At 36.7% G+C, this 14,620-nt stretch overlaps 1 protein-coding gene across 1 annotated transcript in view; it reads right to left on the bottom strand.

The window, feature by feature from the left end:
* The window catches only part of UBR2 (ubiquitin protein ligase E3 component n-recognin 2), a 61,002-nt gene that overhangs the window by 8,675 nt on the left and 37,707 nt on the right, over positions 1–14,620 (bottom strand). The window contains exons 26-41 of the mRNA XM_082480588.1: positions 14,357–14,459; positions 13,490–13,599; positions 13,161–13,241; positions 12,213–12,394; positions 11,324–11,523; positions 10,364–10,457; positions 8,757–8,918; positions 8,281–8,396; positions 7,623–7,695; positions 6,678–6,826; positions 6,526–6,581; positions 5,996–6,092; positions 3,819–3,886; positions 3,155–3,290; positions 2,441–2,531; positions 1,821–1,951 (exon numbers count right to left, since the gene is read on the bottom strand). Of these exons, the coding sequence (XP_082336714.1) occupies positions 1,821–1,951; positions 2,441–2,531; positions 3,155–3,290; positions 3,819–3,886; positions 5,996–6,092; positions 6,526–6,581; positions 6,678–6,826; positions 7,623–7,695; positions 8,281–8,396; positions 8,757–8,918; positions 10,364–10,457; positions 11,324–11,523; positions 12,213–12,394; positions 13,161–13,241; positions 13,490–13,599; positions 14,357–14,459 (1,849 nt within the window). The remainder of the gene's footprint in view (positions 1–1,820; positions 1,952–2,440; positions 2,532–3,154; positions 3,291–3,818; positions 3,887–5,995; positions 6,093–6,525; positions 6,582–6,677; positions 6,827–7,622; positions 7,696–8,280; positions 8,397–8,756; positions 8,919–10,363; positions 10,458–11,323; positions 11,524–12,212; positions 12,395–13,160; positions 13,242–13,489; positions 13,600–14,356; positions 14,460–14,620) is intronic.

The following is a 14,620-nucleotide window of genomic DNA, read 5'->3' as shown; positions in this document are numbered from 1 at the left end:
CCTTCTTGCCTTTTTTGAAGATTGGAGTGATGTCAGCCTTCCTCCAGTCCTCAGGCACCTCTCCTGTTCTCCATGACCATTCAAAGACGATGGAGAGTGGTGTAGCAATAACATCCGCCAGCTCTCTCAGCACTCGCGGATGCATGCCATCAGGGCCCATGGACTTGTGAATGTCCAGCTTGGCCAAGTAGTCTCTGACCCGGTCCTCCTCAACTGAGGGAAAATCTTCCTCTCTCCAGACCTTGCCCTTTGCCTTCAGAGTATGGGATTCATGAGGGACAGCTTTAGCAGTGAAGACCAAAGAAAAGAAGGCATTCAGTAACTCTGCCTTCTCTGTGTCTTCCACCACTAGGGCACCTGTCTCATTCACCAGTGGGCCTACATTTTCCCTAGTCTTCCTTTTTCTATTGATATACTGAAAGAATCTCTTCTTATTGTCTTTAACTGCAGTGGCCAAGCTGAGTTCTGATTGAGCTTTGGCCTTTCTCATTTTCCCCCTACATAGCTTTGTTATATCTTGACAGTCCTCATAAGTTGCCAACCCCCTTTTCTAGAGAATGTAAACTTTCCTTTTTTTCTTGAGGTGCAGCCAAAGTTCTCTATTTAGCCAGGCTGGTCGTCTTCCCCGTCTGCTCGTTTTTCGAGACAAGGGGATGGCCTTCTCCTGCGCTTTTAAGAGCACCTGCTTGAAGTATGCCCAGCCTTCCTGGGCACCTTTGCTCTTCAAAACTGCCTCCCAAGGGACACTCTCAACCATGCTCCTAAACAGGCTAAAGTCTGCCCTTCGGAAATGCAAGGTGGCAGTTCTGCTGGCTCCCCGCCTTACTTGATCATTTCATGATCACTCTGCCCAAGGCGACCTCCAACCTTTACATCCCCCACAAGACCTTCTCTGTTAACAAACAGTAGGTCCAGTAGGGCACTTCCCCTAGTTGGTTCCTTCACCAGCTGTGTTAGGAAGTTGTCTTCCACACACTCCAGGAACCTCCATGACTGTTTCCTCTCTGCTGCATAGTATTTCCAGCAGACGTCTGGGAAGTTGAAGTCCCCCACAAGAATAAGGGCAGATGATCGTGAGACCTCTGCCAGCTGCTTATAGAATACTTCATCGGCTTCTACACCCTGATTAGGAGGTCTATAACAAACTCCCATCACGATGTCTGCCTTATTGGCCTTCCCCTTAATTCTTATCCATACACACTCAGTGTTGTCATCCACACTGTTAAGTTCCAGACATTCAAAACTGCCCCTAACATAGAGGGCCACCCCACCACCTCTCCTTCCTTGCCTATCCTTTTTGAAGAGTTGGTAGCCATCAATTACAGCACTCCACTTGTGTATGTCCTCCCACCACTTATTATTGCAAGTAGTATCTTCAGATTTACATACAGTCCCTATATACACCATATGTGGAGGACAGTGAAGTATGTCAATAACATCGATCATTTGGGGTATAATGTTAACATCAGTGTATTTGGAGATTTTAATTTTTAGTGGATGTTAATTTGAATGAAATCAATGCAAGCAAAAGGAGGTCTCATTTGAAAACAGTAATCAATAGCTTTAAAATAAACAATATTTCACATTTTAACAGAGGAGCATCAGTTTCTGTTTTAAATAATCTAGAACAGCACTGGCCTCGATATTAAGAAATACATTTTTAAACAGGAAACAATTCTTTTTTTCTTTTTTCATTATGTAGATATGATTCTGTACCGGCAACAAACCCACATTCATTCATTCAGCTTCTTCAGGAAAGAGTGTTTCAATGTAATGCTTGTATCTTTTGAAAAGCTGAGTTAATACAAAGCAGACAGTACCTTGCAGTTCTGAGGGCGCTGGGACTCCATTTAAGTAATGGAAAAACAAAGCAGAACATCTCAGGAAAGGCATGATTCCAGCTTTTAGACTCCTCCACAGGTGCCAGCCTGAGGAAATTTCTTTCAAGGCACTTAAGAAAACACAATTTAACAAGTTTGCTTTTATTCAATCATTTCAGTCTGAGAGCTCTATTTAGTAAGTCTTCAGTCACACTTCATATTAAATTACTAACTTCAGTTGAAATAAGCATTATGCAAAGTGTTTATTTCAAAGCTAATTCCAAGAAAAACAACAAAATAGAGATTCATAAAAATGTAACCACCTGGGACAGTAAATTAAGGAAGATTTTGCATAGACATTTCAGATACTGTACTCAGACACTGCCAATTCGAGATTTACACACCTGCAAACTGACTAAAAAAATTGTTCCAGAGCATAATCTTCATGAGCACAGAGGAATTTATAGGAATAGTTACTTGAAAATTCTAAAGTAGCAGATAAGAAACAAGATGCAAGAGTTCCCAAGTTAAAAGTCTCATCTTTGATAGCGTTAGTATATAGAATTCAGTTCAGGAGGGAGAAAATATTATGAAGTTTTATCAAAAGATTGTCCTTTTACCTTCCTGTACACTGGCAAAGAAATTTATACAGTGTAAGCACAGCTACTTCCTCTTCACTGTTAGTGTTTTCTTGATCCATGCCATTCTCTTCTGAAGAAATAAAAGCAAGTTACTTCATATATACATGTTTACACAGCAAGAATGTAATTTTTGAGGTTTTGACAAAAAGGCCAAAATGAAGTGAAACATTCTGCTGTACTACAATAAGATGTACTTGAAAAAATTAAGTTTTCTGCTTCACATCTTATGTGGTAAGTTTATGCTCCTGTCAACTCCAGCGAGGTGTTGGTTTACTTGTTTGATTGATTTGGTTTCTTAATATCCTTGCTTGGACAGTTCTTTGCTTTTGACATACTACACCTTATCCGGTTTCTCTTGCCAGAAGATACATAGATTCCTTACTTCGCTAACTGCAACTTATTCATCATGCAATGCCTAAAGCCAAGTGTCTGCAATGAACAATACCAGGCACCGCTACATTAGCCGGCAAGCCAGGATTCACGACTTGCTATGCTCCAAAAATCCTCCAGTGTTAAGCAATAAAGACTAAAGATTGAACTTCTGTTGAGTACAATTTATCAATACCTTCTATGGGCTGAAAGAGAACACCAGCAATTTTATTTTGCCACTGTTAACTGCATACATTTGCCATTAGCACCTTAGGTGTTTTCCAAGTACAGATTTCAATAAAAGTTGAAAGAAAGTGGCATTACCTGTTGATGAGGTAAGTAAAATTTGTATTATGTGTGCCATAGTGACAAGATGAAACAGGTGAAGATCTCCAGTGCCAAGACTAACCCCTGAAAAATCCTGACAATGTATGGCAGGGAAAGAGAGCACCAAGCTTACCTGTAAAAGAAAACAAGAAAGCTGCTATATGCCTTTTCTTTTTGAATCTTTCCATTTTCTCTCCTCATGCTGCAACTGTACCCGCTGAAGGCAGCATACCTCATAAGGTGAATTTTGAAGCTAATTACTCAGCCATTATTTAAGGGAACAATGATTAACTATCGCGTGTTTTGGGGGTCTGTTTGTTTGGGTGTGTTTGCTATTTTTTTTTGTGGTTTGTTGGGGGGGATTGTTTTTATTGGGTTTTGGTTGAGTTTTTTTGTGGGGATTTTTGTTTGGTTGGGTTTTTTTCTAACATTCAAAGAGTATACATTCCACCTCATTTTACCCCTTTTTTATTTATAGATAAGAATACTTGCAACAAAAACAGTCTTTACATTGTATTAATTAGTGAAAAAATACTAAAAATCTGGACTTTTTGAAAGGTTCCGAACTCAGAGTAAAGAGGAAGTTTCCAATGAAGTTTTGACATAGCGCCTACTGGATCAAAACATCCAGTAAAGAAAGAATGCATTAAAGAATACTTACCAATAAATGAAACATGTCAATATCAAGTATGCAAGGAAGATTTCCATTTTTTTCATTAGGCACCAGTGCTGAGTATTTTAGAGAGAAAAAGAAATGTATTAATTGAACATTTATGTGAAAAGATTTTAGTGTACTTCAGTTACAAAATGAGAGCCATCTCCTTGGTTTATATGCTTAAAGTACTTAAAATACAAATCTACCTGTTTTGGCCAGAAAGGTGTGAAATCAAGGGTTGTTCAACAGTATTGGAAAAGACTCTTGCCTACTTGACTATACTGTATTGAAATGAACTAAATCCAAAGTAACTATAACAAACTAAGTGCTGCCATTCACTACTCCCATAGCAACTTGTGTTCGTTACTTAGGTTTCCAGTGGGAGATAAAATGAGATAGTATCTCAAGCTATGACCCAGAAATAAGCTCAAACACTAGCGACTAAACAGAAACACCAATTGTTGTGTGTTAGACAGCTGTTCAAACGAAGTTTCTGCAATTTGTTTAGCTTTACAAGGTTCCCTAAGTTAGCCTCACGTAACTCATGGACTCAAAAATGCATTGCTAAAGAGTCTCTTAAATTCATTATTTTATCTCTAATGAAGAAAGAGCTAGGTATTGGTCTATCTCTGTAGTATTCACATTCACAGTAACTACAAAGTATTAACCAAAGCTGTCAACAGAAATTCACACACTTCATAAATTCTAAGTAATGGAGTAAACTCCATCTAAAAGCAAACATAAATAAAGTGTCTTGAAAATGTTACAATCTATTTAAAACAACAATCAAGGAACAGTTGCAAACTTCTTTTCTCCAAGCAGTAAAATCTGATTTACAATAAAAGAGTTCAAACTGCAGCTATGAGAATAGTTTTACAATGTAGCTATAAGCATTAAGCTGCCAAGTTTAAAAACACTACTACAGTAAAAAATAGTCTTATCATAATAACTTCAAAATACTTCAGTTGAAGACTGCTGCCTTGCTGGCTAGAAAGTTAACAGCTGAAGATTTGTGACATTCTGAAGCTCTTTCTATTAGCAAACATTTCACCACCACTCAAATTTCAAATGTTTTTACTTTTCTAAGCATATAGCCACAGAACTCAACCCAAAAGTCTAAAAAAATGCTTCTATCGAAAATGTGACCAGAGCAAGGGACTTCCAAACCCACAGTTATTCAATAAGTTATCTTTATGTATAAAGACTTCATAGAATACTGACAGATCAAAGTCTAATAATTTTCCTTATTCCTAGCCTTTAAAAATAAAATAAAATAGCAAACGCTTTTCCTTCATAAAAATAAAAGCAGTACAGCTGCTTCTGTCAGCTGGAGGGAAGAAGTTCCAGCCAAATATCCCGCAACATTTCCTCTTCTGCTTCACATAGAAAATGGCTCAATCATTACTGCTACAACCTGATGTTAATTAAGTTCTTCCCCATAAAGCTGCCAACTGTTTGCTGAAGTACTTGGTATCAATTCTACTAGTAATTTCAGTATATGAATGCATTTTAAAAGTTTCCCTGCTCTACTGACTGTAAATATTAAAATTATCCCACTTTACAATACCCTTTCAGAATAGTCCTCTCATGTATTAGGCTGAACTTCAGACTTTTCACCTGTATCTAAAAATGCTTCAAGCTTGGAACTTTTTGGCTGTTCTCATTAAGATTCTCAACTAATATGTGATATTACATAGTAAGTCCTGTCTTACCACAGATCCTACTTTTCAAAAGCAGAGAAGTTTGCAGATGTATTACACACCTTTGCAAATATCCCATTTCCTTTCAATACTGTATTAAACCTAATTTCCTCCTCTTTAAAGTTCCAGCATATCATTTTTCTTTTGTGAAAGACCATGCTTCATTCTCCTTTCCTCTAGGTACCTTTCTAAAAGCAGCAATATAAATGCCGGGAAGAATCAACAGAACTCCTTCACAGCAAAATATCAATGGTTCTCTTGAAATTTATCTTGGAACTGCAGACCAAAAGAAATGTCTTTTTTTTTTCTCCCCACGGTATGATCAAACATGTATAGGTACACATGTGAAAATACCAGCCTTTGGTCTATTGCTTAAAGCCACTATATAAAACAATCTTCTTGTAATCAAGACTAACAATCATTCTGTAAGCATCTTTCTATACCTGTATCTTTGTGAAAACCAGAATAAGGTGGTGAACTTACATGCTAAGAGAGTACAAAAGTGACCCTGTACTGCCGAAAGAGATGAAACTGTCCAGTGAGCTGCTGCAAATCTTGTTAATGATGTAAGGCAGTCATCCTTTAAAAACAAAGAAAAAGAAACACTGCCACAGTTAACGAAGTTCCTCAATATGAAAAGGTCTTTTGGCTTAGAGCATTCTTTTCAGGTCGCTCAGCTGCAGTTCATGGGAGCAGTTTTAGTGTCTAAATATATGACAAAGATACCTATGTTTATGCAAATATACAAGTTCCCTTCAGTATTCTTATTTTGACTGTTACCACGAGAAATCCTGGCCTTACTAAACTATGCGTTTATAGAAAAAAAGGTAATAGTTTTGCTAGATTTGATTTTTTACATTGATTAATAACCAGATACTGATTGGCTAAGCAGTGGGAGCCAACAAATAAACCTATTAAATAACCGTAACTTAAAATTTAGATATTCTGCATTAAAGAAGCATAACTCCCTCTTTTTCCACTGATTCAGAGAGGAATTGCTACTTGATCCTTACCTGTCGACAAGGTAAATGACCAAATAATGGTTTATCTTCATCAGCTAAAATTCGCTCTGGAAAAAAAACAAACCCCCAAAATATTTCAATGCCATGAATTTAACCAAATCCCAAAATACACATATAAAGGAGCAAAATGAATACATTAGTACCTATAGTCTGTATCGTGTAAGCACAGCTTCCCCAGCACATTATAGGTACACGCGGATCTTCTTCATTTGGATGAACCTTCAAGCCTACTTTGTATGTTGCTGTACCAAAAGTTGTCAACATCTCTTTTATGCTCTCAGAGTAAGGATTCCTGAAACAAAGAAAACAATATTAGTAATTAATTTTTTCTCCACTGTCAGCACAGTACTTTTAATGAGCATTCACCCTATAGCTGAACACCTAGATTTTTAAAACTTAAATAAGAACTCCAGTATCTTTCTTTGGATCTAGTATTCTGCAACCTCTTTTCTGTGACAGATACACTCCCAATTATTTTTTGATTGGAACCAATCTCATTTTTTAGCATTAAGAATATCCAGTCTTCACAACATAATACAGTTAAGACCAAATTAAAAGAACTGTGCGTGACTCAGAAAAATCTGTCATCAGCTGGGATAGGCATCTTGCATTTTTGTGTGCAGTTGGCAGATAAATGTCTGTACCGTGTAACGAATTTCCTTACTTTCTCCTCAAGTGAAGAAGGGGTAGTCTCAAATACAAACACAACATGGTACCTGAAATTACATATTAACATACACTGCATTCCATAGTCTTTCTGGATGTTTTACTTGTTTTGCTGAGCTACAATGAGGAGTCCTTCATCCAGTTACAAGCGACAGGGAAAGAAAGCTTAATCCTGATGTTGAAATTTATACAACAGCAGCATTGTCTCTGCACATCCATGCTTGACATCAGCCTCTGAAATTCTACTGCATTATTTACTACTTGTGGGTTGGACTTCAATACCATCGCAATAATAGGATCAACTTTTCTAATTAAGGCAAAATTCATATTTTTGCCTTAATTAGTAAGATCTTCCAGCACAGAAGTCATATTCTAGTACCATTTCATGATGAAGTCTTAATGATTAAGATGTAAATACATACTTCGGTTTGAAATCTGGTTTAAATCCTTCAGGTAAATGCAGTTGATCCATTTTTTCTGAATTACCAGAATTGCCTGTACAAACAAGAAGTAATAAAACACCAATTATTCACCTATAGGTAGTTTTTACATTATAAAAAGGAGCAGGAGCACATCACCAGAAACTGAAATTCTGAGCTACTCTTGCTACTTTTGGCACCATTTCTCAAGTCCACTGTGGTAGAACTGTAACACTTGCTCTTTTACATGAACTGGGGTTGTTCAGTCTGGAGAAAAGGAGTTTGAGATGAGACCTTATTGTTCTCTACAACTACCTGAAAGGAGGCTGCAACGAGGTGGATGTCAGCCTGTTCTCCCAAGTAACAAGCGATACAACAAGAGGAAACGTCCTCAGGCTGTGCCAGGGTCAGGGGGGAGGGCAGAATTAGACTGGATATTAGGAAAAATTTCTTTACTGAAAGGGTTACCAAATATTGGATCAGGCTGCCCAGGGAATTGGTTGAGTCATCATCTCTGAAGATATTTAAAAGACATGTAGACATGGTGCTTAGTGACATGGTTTAGTGGTGGACTCGGTAGTGTTAGGTTAACGGTTTGACTCGATGATTTAAGGGTCTTTTCCAACCTAAATGATTCTATGGTTTTCACATACAAATATACATATTTCTTCAGACTTACTTGTACAGTCTTCATCTCGAAGTAAATACAGTACTTTTATTTGCTGGCATATTGTTTTGATCCACTGAGCTAGGTTTGGTTGGCCTGAAAAGTCTAACCTGTCCAAAAGTATATAAACAGAATACACATTAGTTAGGAACAAACTATATACAGAATTAGTATTTCATAGGCAGTTCATGTTCTTCTGTTTCTCAACAGGCTCTTTCTTTGTTGACCACATGTTCCTCTACCTTCAGTTCTTTTCCTGCAGGTCCTACACTTTACTGTCCTTTCATACTCTAAATTCCATACTGTACAACAACCAAGGAAGGTCCATAAACCAAAATAAGCAGGCAGACAATCCATTTGAGATTATCAAAACAGAAGATAATAAACATTTTGAAAGGGGTTTTGGGGGTGTGGCTTGTTTGGGATTTTGATTTTTACATTTATTAAGGACACTTATAAAGCAAACAGACCTGTTAAACAAAACTCTTGGTGGAGGAAGCAGAGGAATAACGGTGTTGCTTAAGCATTCACAAAGAGGGCAAAGGAATTCACCATTTTCTACATCGTAACTTGTGTGTACTCGTAATCTTTGTTGTCTTCGTTGCTCTTTTGCTTGGACAGCATCAAAATACCTTTATAAAAGATGAAGATATTAGTGGCAGATTATTAAAACATTACTTTAACATATAAATTAATGAATTCTCACGAAGACACTGTTTTGCCTTTTCCCAAATATACATAAGAGAATTATATGAAGCAAAAAGCTCTACCCTCTGACTGATAAAGCATTACTAACTGCAGGCTAGCCCCAGTTTTTGGCAGCCAAAATTCCCCAAAGCGCTGAAGTTCATTAGGCTGTTAAAATCACGTTTAAGTCTGAACTTTAGCAATTTCTATTTAGGAAAAAAGCGTGAGGGTGAGAGGTAGAGAGAACGTTGAAGGATTTAAAAAAAAATAAAATTCTGAAGTTTTACATGAAATTTTAAGGGAGGTGCCATGAGCACTATCCATGCGCACATTCCATTACAGGCCACAACAGAGCAGCAACGGGAAAATCTGGTGGCTGATCTCTGAATCCTATATGAAAAAGGAACCTAATTCACTGCTTCACTACATGTAACTGCTATTCCAGAAACCTCTGGAATGGTTTAGACTGTGCCAACAGTGACCCAAAAATGGTTTGAATACAGGCACCTAAGGACATTTCCAGGAGTTAACGGCAACCACACAGGACTGTACGTGAGCTACACAAGAAGACAAAGAACACAGTGAGCAGTGATATCAAAGACCACAAATGAAACCTGCACTAGGATCACCACACGGTTACAGCCAGAGAATCTGAGAGCTCCCAACACTCTTCACGCACATGGCAGAGTTTGAAACCAGCAACGTCAGGAACCATGCCAAGGACCAAAGAAGGGCCTAATTGAAGTCAGAGGCTTGAATGGTTTGCACTTGTCACATGGCAGTAGCACCATATAGCACTAAGCACATCTATCCCCCTCCAAAAATCAAAGAATAAAAATAGCTGAAAAAGGTTTTCTAAAAAAACCATAAGAACAAAGGATAAAGTTTACTCCTTGTTGAAGATGAACTTGAAATATGTCGCAGATGTTTCTACTTCAAATTAAACATGATGGAGGAACTAAGAGTGCAAGGGATGCACTGCCATTTAAAACTTCAGTAAAGAGCACAAGAAGCAACAGGAACATGTCTTGCTGAACTGCAAAAAACACGCCAAAAATCTGAGCTTCAGTGTGCAGATATGTGTGCACCACAGGGGATTATGCATACAGATAAAAAACCAAAGGGAATGAAAGCTGCGATGTGTGGCTATGGATTCTTCTTTACCAACAGGACAGATAGTAAATGAAAATTACTTTGAACTTGTTTACAGCATTTATTATAAAGTTTTTTACATTTTTTTTTTTCCAACAGAAAGCTGTTTTAATCGCTTCATGACATTCCTTTTTAAATTTACTACATGGTAGTAATTTTGCCATTAAAATTAGTGCCATTAGGCAAATTGATGGCATGACATGCTATTTGGACAAAAAACTTAAATATAGTTTTTTACCTTTGCCAACAATGAGCATGCATAATATGTCCACAGCTACCTGTGTGTGTTCCACACGACAGATCTGGGTGCATGAATAATGGGTCATATTTTTCTGTATTTAAAATAAAACAAAACAACTTTGAAATAAACATTTATCAAAAGATGTAAACGCAGATAAACGTTACCACATTTGTGTTATTATTAAACTTTATCACAAGTCATTTGATGAAGCATAAAACATATTACTGATCTAAACAGTTTAAGTTGTTGTGGATTATTTACAATTATCACGTCATTTTGTTTTGAGCGTATGTACTGTAGACAGACTTCAAACCAAGCTTTCGGAGGTGCTGGGCCCTAGTAAAAGTCCCCAAGATCTACCTGCAGTTTTGCTGGTTCAGTACCAGTAAACAATGAGTCTAAGAACATTAATCTTCAGAGTGAGAGTGCAAAATGATTCAGTGCAGAAATTTTCTATGTGTTTACGTACACAGAATCCAGAGAAACCTTTGTAACAATGCCATTGATCACTGTGATCTGTTTCACAAAGTCACCTAAATCGAAGCACTTCTTTATTCTTGCTAAGAGGTATTTCAGTTTGTATAACTGAGAGGAAGGAAATGTGTATCTTGTGCTTTTATAGCACTAAATCAACACCTCCTCTCCCTCTAACGTTACAGGCATACTTTAAGAACAAACACTTCTGATTTTAAAGGGTTTTTTTAATAGTTACAAATAAATTGTCATAAATGGCTGACAGAACATTTAGATAATGCTTTGCAGTGGTTTTACATTATTTAGAACACAAATTTCTATCTCACTAAAAATATGGGAGTTCTGCCACTGATTACAATGAGGCCATTCACAATTATATGGTTAACATAAGCAGCTAATGCTACGGTCCCAAAAGAAAGCACGTGGTCATTACAGTGACTCTGATATTCATTAATATTGAAGACAACTATGAACACTACTTACCAGGGTCTGGAATAATTTTGCTTCTATTTTTAGACAACACAGTTGATCGCTGAATAAATGCTGCCAAGACCATAGCCCTGCTGTCGACTTTAACTTCTTGTTCCTCCTGACACAATATACACATAACAACCTGTCTGTGTTCAGCTACTCTAGTTTGCTCTGGTCCCAAGGCTGTGAGTTTTGCATCCGAAATTACAGGGCTAGAATATTCAAAGAATGCTAGTGAGCAAATTATTTGAAAAACATTACAAATCAGATAATCATTTAAATGCGATTAATGAGGTTTTTATCTTTGTGATAAATGCTCTCTGACAAAAGTAGTTTTGGCATTTATACAATTCCTATGTCCCCAGAAATAGAACAAATTTTCTAGAAAAAAAGTGGCCTCCCGATATTACCCACTCCAGTTTAACATAGAAACTGTATCTGCAACCCTCCATCATCATCATCCCTCAAGTGCATGACAAATTCTGAAAACACTCTCCACTTCCCCACAAAATCATTAGCATGCTTCAAGTCGTATTTCCAGTTACAAGTAGATTTTCTTTCAGACCTTTAACAGGCAGATAATCAGCTACTTCCAAATTACCGTGTTTAATAGCATAGGCTCTTCTGTATTATTAAAAAATTACTGGATGATTTTATATAAAAAATTATTTGCCTGTTTATGTTGAACACTATGAGGATGGGATGAGGGAGGAATCAGTATTTACCCCACTATCTTGACAAGAAGAGGAAAGCATTCCATTTACTGCTGCTTTTTTGGTCTCAAAAAACCCTTGTGAATAGTTTTCCTTCAAGACTAAAAAAAGTGATTTTTTTAAGAAGTAACAATAGGACAATCTGATGCAAAAGTTAAAGGAAAAAAATGTAAATGAAATTCCTTTACCTATTTTCATGTACTCCGGAGGTTGAAGTATCTAACTCTTCCAAAGTTTGCTGAAAGAGTTCTTTGTTTTCATTAATGAAGTGCCGTTGCATCTCAGACATCTGGGCCATGATCTTTTCCCTGCGCAGTCTGGCAATCTCAGCTTTTCGCTTCCTTTCAGCTTTGTCTTTATCACGTGAACTCTGAAATTGTATTGTTCACTCAGTCATTTTTAAAATCTTATTGCAACACACAATTTATTTTAGGTACTCCTATGTGTAACTTGTACTAACTTTAAAACAATGAAAATCTCATAAAAAGGCAAAAGCAAAGTCTACCAAAAAGTTATTTTGTACCCTCTTTTCTCTAGCTCATGTTCAATGCCAGGTAGAACTGCAGATCCAGAAGGATACTTCTCCCCCTCAACCTTTAATTGTATTTTGTATTTCTCTTCCCTTTGAGCTTTCATAAGATAAAAAGGTAAGTGACAAGTCTCTAGTGCTGCTCTTCCTCCACATTAGCTGTATTCCTAAATGTACTATAGTGCTCCCAGGTTTTGTTTAGTGTCTAGAATATCATGTCAAGATAAATGAATCAGCAGAGCTTATCTGGAATGACCTGCACGGTAAAATGCATAGATACCATTTCTTTTAACAACTTTCCAAGGAGTGAGAAATTATGGGAAGAGCAGAATCCTTAAATACTGTGATCAGTACTACAAAGAGTTCTAAGCAGTAAACTTGCCAAAGATTTGGAGACTACAATATATAAAGCAAAGAAAAACAGTCCAGGGACTCTCCCAATAGGTCTTTCGAACAAATGGGTTTGATCTAGAAGCTGTGAGACAGAATTTCAGAAATCACTGATGTTTCCCATCTTTGATTTAGAGCTGCAATTAGAAACACAGTCCTTCGCTAGTCACCACCCAGACCTGTTCCAGATCAGCTAACTGTTACAGCTTGCTTTTACCTCCTCCATAATATTTCCTTCTGTCTCGGCCACAGGACTTGTAGAAGAGCTTTCTCTTAGTTTCTTAATAGTATTAAAAGTCTGTAAGAAAAAAAACAAAACACCAACCCAAAAAACAACATCACTTAATTTGTTTGTGACATGTGAATATAACTGTATATACTATAATGCTGGCCAGATAATGTGCAGTGTTGGATTCCAGAAGAAGAAGAAGAAGGCGGCGGCACAACAAATCAACACGGGAAATAAGGAAATCGTCACAATATAATTACAAGAGTTTCAAAAATCTTCTTTCCATGATTTTCAGCAGTTATATAAAATATATTTACCTTCAATATCCATCTGATCATGTCCTTGTGCACTTCCAGATGAGGTGCATTTTGCAATGTTTCTAGCATAGCTAGTATACTGGGGGAATTATTGGGTGCCTCTCCTGGTTCTGAGAAAAAAAATATGATGATAACTGATTATACTGTTACCAAACAAACTAATCATTCACTAACATTGAAAACAATAAAAACCAAAAACCAATGCTTGCATATGTTCAACAGCTGAAGAATTCCTTCAACAAACAGGCACAAAATGCAACTTTCATTCCCCCCTCCTTAAATATTTTCATGAACACCCTCTAAATCCCATAAAGTTAGAGGAAATACTCTTAAAAGTCTTGCTCACTGACTGTATTTTCCTACAAGACAAATGCACTATATGTGCCCCCTGGCTATTTTCATCTTGGGAGCTGCTGCGTAGAGCTCCCAATATTTTATTTTCCACCTATTTTAAATTGAAAAGTCTTAGCAACTTTCATGTCTTAGTAAAAATAGAGGCACTAGTCAGAAGATACAAAGGAGAGTCAAGATTAAAAGACCATTTAAGAAAGCAACTACAGGTTTTGCAACTGTAGTATCTGATCATGTACAGTAATCTTTGTAAAGACACTACTTAAAGATATTAAGAATCAGGTTTACTGGGTATTATTCAACTTTTGGATTTCTCCTCTAGAAAAGGCCTTTAGTATTGCTTCTATCACAGAATCTACCCATATGTAAGGGACATACGTATAGTCAACTTCATAAAATTGTGATGGATAAACACACGTACTCTTCTGGTAAATACCGTTTTGGAAGAATAAAATATGAGATACTGGCATTTCCAGTTATTTAGAATTTGCTATACATTTGAAAAGAAAGGCATACTTGATATTTTCTGAGTGAAGGTAAATGTTACAACATTCTCCTCACTGAGATTCTCCAGATGCTGTTTTTCTTCTTGTAGTGCCATTCCAAGCAAATGCAAAACCTAAGTAAAAATTATAAATTTTAGTTCTTTCCTTAAATAATTCATATAATCTCTTTATATAGTTTGGGCAATTCATTAAGCGACAAGGAAGTCATACAGTAAAATTATAAAATAAGAATATATTTGAAGTTATTTCTATATACATAAATTTAAAGACACAT

Source organism: Vanellus vanellus (genome assembly GCF_965231255.1).
Source record: "Vanellus vanellus genome assembly, chromosome: 3".
NCBI lineage: Eukaryota > Metazoa > Chordata > Aves > Charadriiformes > Charadriidae > Vanellus > Vanellus vanellus.
The sequence above is the reverse complement of the archived record's forward strand: the minus strand, read 5'-3'. Positions and strand labels throughout refer to the sequence as shown.